Raw genomic sequence first — 13,318 nt, 5'->3', positions numbered from 1 at the left:
GGAAGACACAAGTTTCAGGTGCCTTTGAAATATTGTGTCAGTTAAATATATGCATCTGGAAGTCGGAAGAAAGATGAGAGCTGGAGATGCACATCTGTGAGACAGCTGGGCATAGGTGGGAATGGAGCTGGGTGAATGAAGTCTCCTGGGAAGAACAGAGTGAGGGCGTGGTAAGGGGAGAGCCTAGGACAGCTTAGAGGTTTGTGGGCTGAGCAGAGGAGAATGAGCCTGCAAAAGAAGCTCAGAAAGACAGCTGGAGAGTTAGGACAGCCAGAAGAGTGTCTTGGAAGTCAAGGGAGGAGTGTCTCAGGGGGTTGGGGGAGGACAGTTGATAAGGAGAAGGGAGCACAGTACCTAATGCAGCTGAGAAGGCAGACAGTGATATGAAAGACACCAACGGCCTCGGCCAGAGGTGTTTCATTCAGGTGACGGAAGCAGAAGCCATAGTGCAGTGGGCCGGGAGTGATAGGGTCATCAAGAAATGCTGTCATGAGGAGGGATAACTCTTTCAAGAAGTTTGGGGCAAAGACAGGGAGGCCTTGAGCAATAGCTGCAGGATTTGTGGGGTCCAGGAAGGACTTTTTGATGGTTGTTAATGGGAGAAGAGTTGAGCATGTTTAAAAAGCCAGTGGGAAGGCTCTAGTAGAAAAGGCTAACCAATGGGAATGGAATCAAAGCATATGTTGGAGAACTGACTTTAGCCACTATAGTGGGAGGGAAGACGATAGATGCCTACCCAGGTCAGCTGGAAGGTAACAAGAAGTTGAGAGAGTACCTGTGGATGGCTGCTCTTTTCTTGGTGAATTAGAGGGAAAGAGAATCTGCTGAGAGAGAGAGAAGGTGGGAGGCCTGGGGTTTGAGGAGAGTAAAGATGGTTTGAAAATCATTTCACATGAACCAGAAAGGACCAATGTTAAGGGCAAACCTGGTAAAGGTTGGCAACCTCTATAAATGTATAGATGCCAATTTGCCTTGGCTTTTTCTCCCCAGTACTCAGCTACTTGGGTGCAGGGAGATGGCCAGATTCATCCAGGTGACTGCTATGAGGACAGAGCAACAAGGGAAGCCACTGGTTTGGCAAGTGTGGTACTGTGATGGTAGGCTATGTGGAATTGCAGCCAGGGAAGGTGGGAAGCGAACAGGGAAAAGGTAAAAAAGTCAGTGGACTAATTGAGGACCCAAAAGGCTGAAGAAGAGTCACAGTGGGAGCATGCTGTAGAGGGGTGGTGTTTGTTACTGATTTCAGAAATGGCTCTGTTTCAGCAACAACGCAGTCCACGGGGTGACCATGGGAGCAGGAGGACGGGTGAGATGCGGTGAAGGGGACATGATCGCACACAGGGAGATTGAGGAACCAGAAGGCCAGCGTGCTGAGCATCCCTGTGGACACTGGAGTCAGGATGACAGCTGGAGTGGCAGGACAAGGATGAGTCCAGGTGAGACGAGGAGGCACACACCCTTCAAGTCATTGCGTCTCAACTTCTACCCTGAATACTCTGCTCTTTCAGACTTGGACAGAGCTGAGTAGGGAGGCTTTCATTTGCTGTTAGGGCACGTGGCATAGTCGCTGTCCTTTTATATCATTGAGAGAGCAAGGCTGGTCTTTTACAGGGGCCTGGCACAAGATAGATACTTAACATCTGCTTGAAGAGTTAATAATTAACTTATCCTGAATTAATAAATGAGCAAAAAAAAAAAGAGGACACTAACTGGTGGATGAGAGTGAAGCAGAGAAGTTGAGACTATATTAATCCCACATGTTTGATGGGCTGCGTAAGTTGGGAGACAGAATTAAAATGAAAAGTCCCTATGATTAGAATGAAGAGGGCTGTATTAGTTTGCTAGGGCTGCCATAACAAAATACCACGGGGTGGCTTAAACAATATGAATTTATTTTCTCAAAATTCTGGAGGCTAGAAGTCCAAGATCAAGGTGTTCGCAGGGTTGGTTTGTTCGGAGGCCTCTTTCCTTGGCTTGCATGGAGCCATGCTTCTGCTGTGTCCTCACAGTCTTTCCTCTGTGTGTGTGCGCCCTGGTATCTCTGTGTCCAGATTGCCTCTTCTTACAAGGACGCCAGTCAGATTGGATTAGGGCCCACCCTGACGGCCTCGTTTTAACTGACTCACCTCTTTAAAGGCCCTTTCTCTAACAGTCACATTCTGAGGTGCTGGGGAGAGGGCTCAACATATGAATTTTGGTAGACATAATTCAGCCCATAGCAAGGGCTGGGTTCGAGATAACCTTGGCTATGTTCATCTTCCCTTCGTACTGCCTACTCAGCTTTTTTTGACTTCTTGCTTGGCGTCTGTCTTTCATGAGTCTGCCATCTACACACTGACCCTGCTTACAAGGCAGAGCTACCTAGGGAAGCTCCCCCTCCTAGAGGAAGCTCTGTCCTGAGCAGCTGCTTCTGATCGCAGGAAAGAGGTCTCCTCCCCATCTCACTTGGTCACCCATAGTTCACCTTCTCCTTGGATAGTGTCTTGAAAACAAACTCTGAGAACCACCCCAGTTCCTCAGTGGTGTTGCCATTGCTGGGGATCAGGGAGTAAGTGGAGGAAGGAAAGAGGGAATAAAGGCACTAAGTTATTTGTGGGCTGGCACACAGGCAGGTTGAGGCTTGCGGATTCTGAATCACATCAATAACTTCTTTTTCCTGGGAGCAGAAATCAGATTCTCAGCTCCCACACTTTAGAGCTCCTACACTTCAGGTAGAAAGTCATTGACTTGCAAATACACAATTCCATTTGCTTTCTTGCATAGCACTTTTCTAGATTTGATTCTGCTGATGCTGAGAACACGGCACTTGTCGTAAACCCAAGCTTGGGCCAGTGAGTCAACTCTGCTTGGCCAATATGGCCTAGTAAAATCAGACTATATAAACTCCAGCATTCTAGGGTTTGTGCCAAGTAGTGGGTTCTTAAGTTTGTTAAGGAACCCCTTGGAAGGGGGCCAAAAGCAGTGTGGAGGAGACGGAACAAAAACTGGGTTCAGGTGAATAACATTTTGGAGAGGTAGGGCCAGGCCAAAATTTTGCTGAGATTTATGCAAAGTGAGTGACTGAAACCCAAATAAATGGAGCACTGATGATTTCTCATATGATTCCTGAGAAACCATCCCCCACCTCATGCTCCTCTCCTCTCTGTGACTCAAAGTATGATAAAGCTCTGCTTGGTCCAATGATTAAGCTCCTATCACACAGAGTCAGTGGTGGAACTAGAACCCAAACTAAGTTTTTAAGAATTTGGAGTCACCCTAAATCTGCTTTAAAAAGGGCACCAGAAGAGACTGAGACATGACAACCAAATGTAACATGTAGCACTGGATAGGATCCTGTGCGGGAAAGGCAAAGGGGACATCATTGGAACGACTGGCACCATGTGAATGGGGTCTGTGGATGGAGTGGTAGTGCTGTACAATGTTATTTCCTGCCTGGGAGGGCTGTGTGGTGGCAATGCAGGCGAGCGTCCTTGTGTTTGGGAGGTACACACTAGAGAATTTAAGGGTTATGATAAGGCTGCATGTCAGAAAAAGACAAGAGGGCAATGGAACAAATGTGGTAAAATATTAACAATCGGGAAATTTGGGAGAAGGGGATATAAGTATTCTTTGTGCTGTTCTTAAAACATTCCTGTAGGTTTGAAACAATTTTAACATAGAAAAATTTTTTAAAAATACAAATCTAAAAGCAATTTTTTATTTACAGTATAAAGGTTACAAATGTATATATGTATTTATATATATAATACCCTTAAGTTACAAATTGTCATTGTAATGTACAATGCTATATGTTGATGTGCAACTCAAGGGAAAGTGTTGTCTATGCATTTATATTTATAGAGTACACGTAAATCGCTTTTTTTTACTATTAAGAATACAATTACTGCCCTGTTTTGTGCCATGAGTTTTGATTTGGTAGTCTGGTGATACCAGAAAATTTGAGACTTAAATTTTAAACAACACTTAAAAAGAAGTCTTGTTTAAATACAGGGTTCTACAAAGAGGAAAAACCCCAGAATATCACATACTTTAATTCTTTTTAGAAGTATTACTCTAACTTTCTGAGTCTTACTACTTAAAAATGAAAGTTGTGTGAGACAGAATGCATACAAGTGGGTATAATCGGAGTTTACACAGATTAGCCAAAAATAGCCTTCATAGGTAGTGGTTTGCCACGTTATCTTCTAAAAGACTTTGGATCTGGTACCAAAAGGGAACCAGGGTCTTATCACGCTGAACCCATCTAACAGACTGTAAACATAATCCTGGAATCTCAACTGGAGGAAAAAACCCGTGAACCTAGTTTTTTCCTTTTTTTTTCCTGCTTTAACTCCCCAAATCCCCCCGGCACATAGGTGTATATCGTAGCTGCAGGTCCTTCTAGTTGTGGCATGTGGGACACCGCCTCAAAGTGGCCTGATGAGTGGTGCCATGTCCGCGCCCAGGATCCAAACCGGTGAAACCCTGGGCCACCGCAGAGGAGCGCGCGAACTTAACCACTCGGCCACGGGGCTGGCCCCATGAACCTAGTTCTTATGATAAGGGCAGGTTTGCTATAAAGTTGGTATCGTCAACATTGTTGATTGGGCCAAACCCAATACTTAGTTTAAATCATTTCCTCACCCCAGACCGTATTAATTCACAAAGCAGAGGTGAAAAAATATAACCGACAGCCACTTGAACAGGACTGAGATAGAAGGAAAGCAGTTCTTCCAACCTAGGACACATTACATGACAATATTTATATGCTGGTTCCAATATATAATCATTAGCACCTGATTGTCAAAGGGTAGGTTTAAAGTAAAGACTAAGACACTGGAGGTATGACCTAATTTGGTGCACAACTCTAGGACACTTGAAAACAAAGGGGAAGGAGCCCATGAGATGATGTTCTCTATGCCATTCCAATCACAGATAGCTCAGGTACTTTCTGCACATGATGGATGTTGCCTGAAAAGCTGACCCTAGTGGTAAATGGAAGGTAAGCTGGATGGAAAGGGACTATTATGGTATGAAAATTATGGAAACATTCAATCAACCTCTCTGATTTTCTTTAGACATCCTTTTTAGTGAGTTTGAATGCCAGAGTGTTCTAGAATAACTGGAATTTTGCAAAGTTTTAAATATCTTCATTTTTACCTCTCGTTATTGAGAAATACTCCATCTACCACATGTAAGGACTTTCAGCAAATGAGATATTTAAAGGGTATAAATGTGGAAATGAATGTGTCAGCACGGTTTAGAAACAGGGGGTAAATGAAATATACATTCAGCTTTGCTGATTTATAGTTAAACATTTTTTAAAAAGACTTTCTCAGTGATCCACTTTGTGCAATAGAGCTTAATTTTTGTTGTTGTGACTCATCTTACTAAGGAAAGGATATTCTATAGTGTCCTCCTTCCCAAACTAAAGTCTAATTTTGCGTTAAAAAAGTTATGCATGGGGCCAGCCTGGTGGCACAGAGGTTAAGTTCGCACATTCTGCTTTGGTGGCCCGGGGTGTGCTGCACCACTTGTCAAGCCATGCTGTGGCAGGCATCCCACATATAGAAAAAGGTAGAGGAAGATGGGCATGGATGTTAGCTCAGGGCCAGTCTTCTGCAGCAAAAAGAGGAGGATTTGTGGTAGATGTTAGCTCAGGGCTAATCTTCCTCAAAAAAAAAAAAAAATTATGCATAATGAAAAGACCAACCTACTTAAATGTGTTTGAGTTCTTTCATGCTGGCATGGACCAAAGACCAACTATCCTTTTAAATATCCAGATGAGCAGAACTAAAGATATACTTCAGTGAAAATATGAAGTGGATAATTATTTAACCACTGGTTGATAAATAGATGGCATGGTGTGATTGAGACATAAGAGATTATGTTATGTGCTACTTGAGGGCAGGAATTTCTTTTGGACCCTCCAGAGTGCCTCTGAAGAACTGTACATTCATAAATGCTCATTAGATGAAAGAATACATGAATTAATATATCATTAATTAGCCTTGCAGTTTCAACATTTCTCCAAAGAACCTTTTGTCTATTCATAAGAGACTTCTATTACTTTGGAAGAGGGGATAGAACAATCAGGTTCCAAGGGTGTACATGTGACTGGGATAAAGAGGGACTCAAAAACTAAAAAGCATTTGTGTCAATGGCATGGAAGTAAGATGACTACAAAACTGAGTAAGGTACTTAGAGGGCTCAGAAGTCAGAAATCTACCAGGATACCTAATCTTACAATATAACAAAGTATCATTTCTCTACTATAGCTTTTTAGTTTCAACCAATCTATTTTGGAGCAATTCAAGGATTATAGTTCATATGGTAGATTTTTGTTGAATATAATTAAATGTTCATTGAAGAGCAGGTAATCATTTGCAAACGGCATACTGATGCATTACATCAAATGCAATGTAGATTCACTTTTAAAACCAGAATATGCTTTGGTTCAGTCACCTGAAGTGGAAAGGAAGAATAAGGAAGTGGCAAGAGATTAAAGTTCATCAGTTTTGAAACAAAAGGAGAAATCTTGTTGAAATATTTTTTCGAGTTAATACATAACAACTATTCTTCCAGTTGGCAGTTTAGCTGGTGTCAATGAGAGATAAGAAAACAGATGTGCTCTATGTGCCTATTTATTGTACTTTCTTTAACCTGAAATTCTGTCCTTTAGTAGGATGAACTTGTATCACTGATCTGCCAGATATATATGTATATATTTAGAGAAAGGATTTCAAATCAGTCACTTAAGCAGTCTATTACTAGTGTAAAATAAAGTTCACTTAATATCATTACACCATAGAATAGCTATATTGCTCAAAAAGACATAATCCTGATATATAGCACAATTATTTTAGAACTGTCTATCATCACACATTTATTGAGTGTCTATATACTCAGCACAGTGAAAGATATAACTTTGAAAAGGCAGGGCAAGGGGGAAAACTGCTGCTGTCGGTTTTTAAAGACAGTATATAGAAAGTGAAAATAATTCTAGATTTCCAAGCAATTAAAAAATAGGGACACAGAGTGAGAATGGCAGCAGATGGAAGACTCCTCTGCTTTCATCTTTAGGAGGGAAAAAAATAGCCACAATAACATTTCAAATTTAACTGAAAGATTTCCAAACTCAAGGTAGAATATAATACTACCTGGCACAAAATATACCTGATAGAGATAGATAAGAAGAATGAATATGACTATAGTCAAATTTAACTTAAAGTTTAAGCAGAATTCTAAATTTAAATATTTCTCTTTACCTTACATAGATATTCAGATCTGACCAGAGCAATATGCTTAGAGACCAAAGAGATCTGGCATTTTACTTCATTAGGGATTGAAAAAAGACAACCTTTGGTTTTCTAACCAGCCATTTCATTCATGGCATCAATAGTGGATGGCAGCAACATGGAAATACATGCTGGATATCTGGATGGCTTAAAGATTACGTACAGTCAATAGCTTATAACAAGTGAAAATAATAAGAACATAATTCAGCGTTGTGTTCAAGATAAGATATAAAAAAGCAGAGAAAGTGCTTAAGTCTACAGGTCTTCCCTGAAAGCTTCAAAAATGTTTAACTCTTTAAGTAGGTAGGGCTTTTAACAGAATTTGCATAGCAGCTTACAAGATAATTTGCATTAAAAAATATGGAGATTCTTTCATGTTTTTGAAAACATACAAATATATCCACATGCATATAAATTAAACAAGAAGACCTGGAGGTTCTCACAAAATTAAAAAAAAACTCCATCATAACCTTTTCTCAAAAGTGGTCACACTTTTGTCCATCAAAATCATTTACAGTGAAACCTGTTTTTCTGGGAGAAACATAATCTTGTCCAGATTCCACACAGTTTAATTTTTTCTTAAAGAATACATTTTGGTTTATTAGCTAAGTGCATTTAATCAGCTGAAAAAAAGCTTTGTTACCATTCTGCTTAGGAGGATAAGTTAAGAAAACAAACAATCAGTAACAACTTTAATCATTTGTTGGTTAGAGAGATTTTCCACTTATAAAAATATAAGAAATAAATAATTCAACGTCTCCTGCCATGCAGTAAGTTTCAATAACAAAGTCTGTGAGAGTACAGATGATTAAAACAGGCACTATCAGACTTTACCTAGCCTAAAAAGTGCTAAAACATGGCTTTAAAATAGGTGAATGACATTTAAAGTAATATTTTAGATGGCCTGTACACGTCCCAATATTTAACCTGAAACTCTGTCTACTAGGTAGGTGAGTTTACAGTTACAACTATCCAATAAATATTGCATAAACATACATTAAAGTATTTCTTCATATAAAATATTGGATACTAATTTCCAGGTAAGGTATATTTGATGATTTCAGGAAAGAAGTTACCTTTTTCAGAAAAAGAATAACTGAGTATTTTCTTTTTCTTTGGTTCCTTGCCTTTTCTTTTTTTTTTTGGAGAGGAAAGGGAGAAGTTTTAGGGAAAGAGGAGGAAGAATTTTCACACCCCAATTGGCTGCTAATAGGCATCTGTGTGGAATATGGAGAAGATGTCTAAGCCTCAGGTTTCGGGGGACACAGGAAGTGGTCCGTCAGAAAGAGGGGGACGCTACTCTGCAGTTTTCTTTCCATTCTACACATGGAAGCCCACGACATTCTCAACAATTTTCGTAATTCAAAATGAAAAGTCAGCTGTTCTATAAAAGATGTGAAATATCAAAAATGCCCATTTTTGTTATCATTTGAAAATAATTTGCCATATTTTGGCATCTAAATACAAAATATATTTATCAAGGTTGTCCTATTCATAAAAAGCACTTCATTTGTGGCTTGAAAATCCCACAAACACACTTAATTGAAGAACAACCTGGTCACCCATGATTGGAAAGCTGTTGAAGTATATTAAACAAGCAGCTTAAGGGCTCTTGCTCTTGGGGTGCTAGTGGTCAAAGGAAACCTCCCACACACTTTCATTTCACATCAAGACTCAAAAGATATTAAAAACCCTACGGACCTTGGTGCTATCCATGACAGTTTAAGCTTGAGCAAAATGAGTGGAAAGGCACACATGCCTTACCTCTCCTGCCCACATTTTAATCACTTTTTGTGCAGATCCATTTTATATAACTAATGAGCAGAGCGGCTCAGAAGTTCCCCCTGAAAATCTTCTCAGTGCTTAGCCTTTCACACTAATACAGAAAACCTCAACCAAATGGCTTTGCTGCAAAAGTCTGTGACTGCATCGTTCAACTTCTTACATTAATAATACTCTTACTGCAAACAGTGTCTCAGCTCCCTTATCTGAGGGTATTATGTGTTGAAATTCTGTTTCCAGAAATCACAGCTGGACCTTCAAGATATATATTTTTTTCTTTCTTGACTTGCAAACTTATCCCAGATGGAACCAAATTAGGGTTATGAATTTTCAAAACATAAAAAGCTCTTGAAAGACACATTCTAGTCTAGATTTCAACTTCCAGTTTTAAGTGGATCAGAAAATTCTTTTTGGGATTGGAGCCGGGGAAAGAACACCTCTCTCCAGCCTCTACATATGGTTACTCTCACTGTATATGGGGAAGGACGACTAACTTCTGGGCAGAGGAAAGACAACGGGGTTACAATGTCTAACTAGAACTTTCTCGCTCACAAGTCTGCTCTTTCACATATCTCACCTGTAGGTCAGTCTGCACTCAAATCAAACAGCTCATGTTTTGCATATATAGTTGTGTGTGGACGTGGGGGTGTGTGTGGTTCTTATTTGGAGTGCTATCCTCCTTCACCATCTGTAGTGCTCACATCCTCTTATGGCACTCCTGATAAACCTAGTAAATGAGAACTACTCCTAGACCTTTCTTCAGAGGGCACAGAGGGGCACAGAGAACATCCAAGTCAATGTTACCTTTCCTTGCAGATCTAGGGACTTTGCTAATCTTGACATTTTATATAGCTATTAGACTATTTTAAATGTTTTCAGACATATACCTCCTTCATAATTAGGAAAAACAAGTGAGTGTGATGATATCTGGCAATGCTTAGCAAAACCCAGGTAGCTGTTCCATGGTCTTGTCACCCTGCCCACTGCAGGATGCATTACTAAGCCAACATTGAGTCTTGAATTAGCAGCTGCTTGTCCATGCCACTCTTCTGCCACAAAGGGAGAGAGGCAGAGCTGGGATCCTGCACGGGCACACACAGCCCAAAGTAACTTGACATGATGTTTGTGCTGAAGAGCTGGCTTCACCCACAAAGTACTCTTTAAACAAGCTGGCACGCCAGTATTTATCTTCCTCAAAGAGATCTGCCCACTAGAAAAGATACCACTAAGGAAACCCACCTCAAAGACTATTCCTCAAAACTAGGATAGATGATCTCCCTGGAATGGCAGTGATATCCAGTTATTCAAACAGTGACTAATAAAGCTCCACTAACCCTAACCAAAGGCACATTTGGTAAGCAATAAAAAATGGCTTAGGCTACAATGAGGATTTTCCTTTAAAATAAATCTTATAACATCCCCTGGCTCCTACCAAAGATAAAATCAGAAAACTCTAAAATAAGCAAAACTTTTCCTTCAAAGCAGTGGTTTCCAACACATTTTTCAACTTGGTCATCACTAGAAAGGGAGGGAAAGGCAAGGCAAATCAAATTTCACAAGTTCTAAATCCTAAAGTTAGCACTTATGAGTGGCAAAGCTTGTGACACAGTGGGAAGTGATGGCCAGAATGGGATGTAGCGAGAGCCAGGACAGATGGAAGAATGCTTTGGTGAGGCAATTCAAGGACTTCCTAGGGTGGAAGGAGCAAGTGAGGATAGTAAACTCCAACAAAGTGTACAACCTATCTGGAATGACCAAGAAACATAGCGAGCTGCTGCAAACTAGCACCTGGGAAGAGATAGTCATCCTAAGCAAGAGATCAGGTCTAAACCTGAAACAAATCCTATAGGAAGAAGAAAAAGAAAACAACTCTTGGATATTTGATTATGTCCAAAAAGAAAAACAATGAGCCACCCTTCTTAACATGGGAAATAAACCTAATTACTTAGAAACCACATTAGGAAACTAGACAATAAATCAATAGCTTCCTTTTGGAGCTTATTAGAGTCCTAGAATTTCTGGCCAAGGTAGCTTGTGAAAGGCAGGCTCTTCTTTAAACATGGTTACGGTTCAGCAGTGATTTGCAGGTCCTTGTCAAGGCACTGTGCTGGAGGAGAGAGCAAAGAGCTTTCTTTTTGTGCTTTTTTTTTTTTTTGAGGTGGAAATACTTCTTGTGACATTCAAGGCTCTTTTCTGATATTCTGCTGCTCATACAAGCAGTCCCATGCGAGTGACTTTGGCCGACAAGAATGTGTGCAACACAAATACAATCGGCTTTGGACAAGAGTGCAGGTCCATGGTCTGTGGAGAAAGGACAGTAAGTGTCACTACCATATGCAGACACTTTAATAAACAAACAGGCAAAATAAACACATCTAGACATGATGTTCCACTTAAGAAGAACTTGGATAAAGAATGTGTCAGATTTATGGAAACTCTTCGGAACTTAAAGCCACAAATGAACGTGTACTCTGAAGGTTATTCCATGTCATAATTAAACACTAGTATGAAGTTTCAGATCCACAATTAGGATACAACTGGTGGTGTACTAGGTCCCATAATGCCTGGTAGGAAGAACCAAAAAGCAGAGGATGTAAAAGAAAGAGCAATATCCTACATGGACACCATTAATTGTAATTATATTTCCCAGGGGAACCACAGTGAACTCAGCTGAAGTGTGACCACCTATGGATATGACTTTTGACACCCCTTATAGGTTTGTGGTGGGAATGACAAGTCTTGAGGCTAGTTAGGAGGGCTAGTTATACCTTCCTAAGCACACGTTTCTAATTTGGACAGCTGGCACCAGGTGAACAAAGAAATCTGGGGTTATGGGGCCAGCCCAGTGGCATAGTGGTGAACTTCTTAGGCTTCAGCAGCCTGGGGTTCACAGGTTCCGATGCCAGGCACGGACCTACACATCACTCATCAAGCCATGCTGTGGTGGTGGCCCATATATAAAATAGAGGAAGATTGGCACAGATGTTAGCTCAGCAACAATCTTCCTCACCAAAACAAAACAGAACAAAAAAAACCCAAGAAATCTGGGGTCAGGCTGTATGAGTTAAGTGGTTCATTAAATGTTGGCACTGATAACAGAGACCAGGAATAGGACGTAGCTTACTTAACTATGCCTTTCTTTTTTTTTTGAGGAAGATTAGCCCTGAGCTAACATCTGCCGCCAATCCTCCTCTTTGTTGACGAAGACTGGCCCTGAGCTAACATCCGTGCCCATCTTCCTCTACTTTCTATGTGGATGCCTACCACAGCATGGCTTGCCAAGCAGTGCCATGTCTGCACCGGGATCTGAACCAGCGAACCCTGGCAGCCAAAGTGGAACGTGCGCACTTAACTGCTGCACCACCAGGCCAGCCCTTAACTATGCCTTTTAAAGAAAAATACAACTTTATTAAAAATATAAACTATAAAGCACTAATTTCATCACTAAACTTTGTATATGTTAAATATAAAGCAGGGATTAAAAATATGTAAATAGCCAGGAATAATCTAACACCTGGCTTGCTAAGTGGCAACTGCTATTAATAATTGGTTAATTTAATACAAGTTAATTTAATAGAGAGAAGCATTTAATTCTCTCTAATGCTTCAGGCTTTTGAAAAGCCCTGGTCCATGGCCTATCCATAGTCTCCTAAAGGTTCATCATTTAAAATAAGACTTCTAGCCACAGTTTTCTCATTTTCAGGTTGAACGATGTTATCTCTAAGATCTCTTTCAGTTCTAAAATTTCAAGATTCTGTTTTCCAGATTTACACCTACTGTGACTGTGTCAACAGACATAAGATTTCACATGTGATAAGACTTGAACAACTGGCTCAATACTGATAAGAGAGAAAAGGCATTAGTTTACTCCTTTATAATAATTTATGATTTCTGAAGTATACTCAACATACTTCTCTACTTTTCTAAGGGGAATCAGGAATTCCCATTGATATTTCCTTTAAAGCACAAGGAGGTCAAAAAAGAGGATGGCTCTGTGGACATATCTCTGTATCTTTTTTTCTGATCAGTAAAATTTCTGTAACAATCAAGTCACTCTTTCTTTTTTTTTTTTCTTTTGAGGAAGTTTAGCCCTGAGCTAACATCTGCTGCCAGTCCTCCTCTTTTTGCTGAGGAAGACTGGCCCTGAGCTAACATCTGTGCCCATCTTCCTCTACTTTATATGTGGGACACCTACCACAGCATGGCTTGCCAAGCGGTGCCATGTCTGCACCCAGGATCCAAACCAGCGAACCCCGGGC

At 40.5% G+C, this 13,318-nt stretch overlaps 1 protein-coding gene across 1 annotated transcript in view; it reads right to left on the bottom strand.

Annotated features, from left to right (window-relative positions):
- Positions 1–3,683: 3,683 nt before the first annotated feature.
- SNTB2 (syntrophin beta 2) overlaps positions 3,684–13,318 on the bottom strand; it is a 99,421-nt gene continuing 89,786 nt past the window's right edge. The window contains exon 7 of the mRNA XM_070613776.1: positions 3,684–11,360. Coding sequence (XP_070469877.1) covers positions 11,268–11,360 — 93 coding nt within the window. The 3' untranslated portion in view covers positions 3,684–11,267. The remainder of the gene's footprint in view (positions 11,361–13,318) is intronic.

Source organism: Equus przewalskii, chromosome 3 (assembly GCF_037783145.1).
Source record: "Equus przewalskii isolate Varuska chromosome 3, EquPr2, whole genome shotgun sequence".
NCBI lineage: Eukaryota > Metazoa > Chordata > Mammalia > Perissodactyla > Equidae > Equus > Equus przewalskii.
Note: the sequence above shows the minus strand (reverse complement) of the source record. Positions and strands in the feature narration are given on the sequence as shown.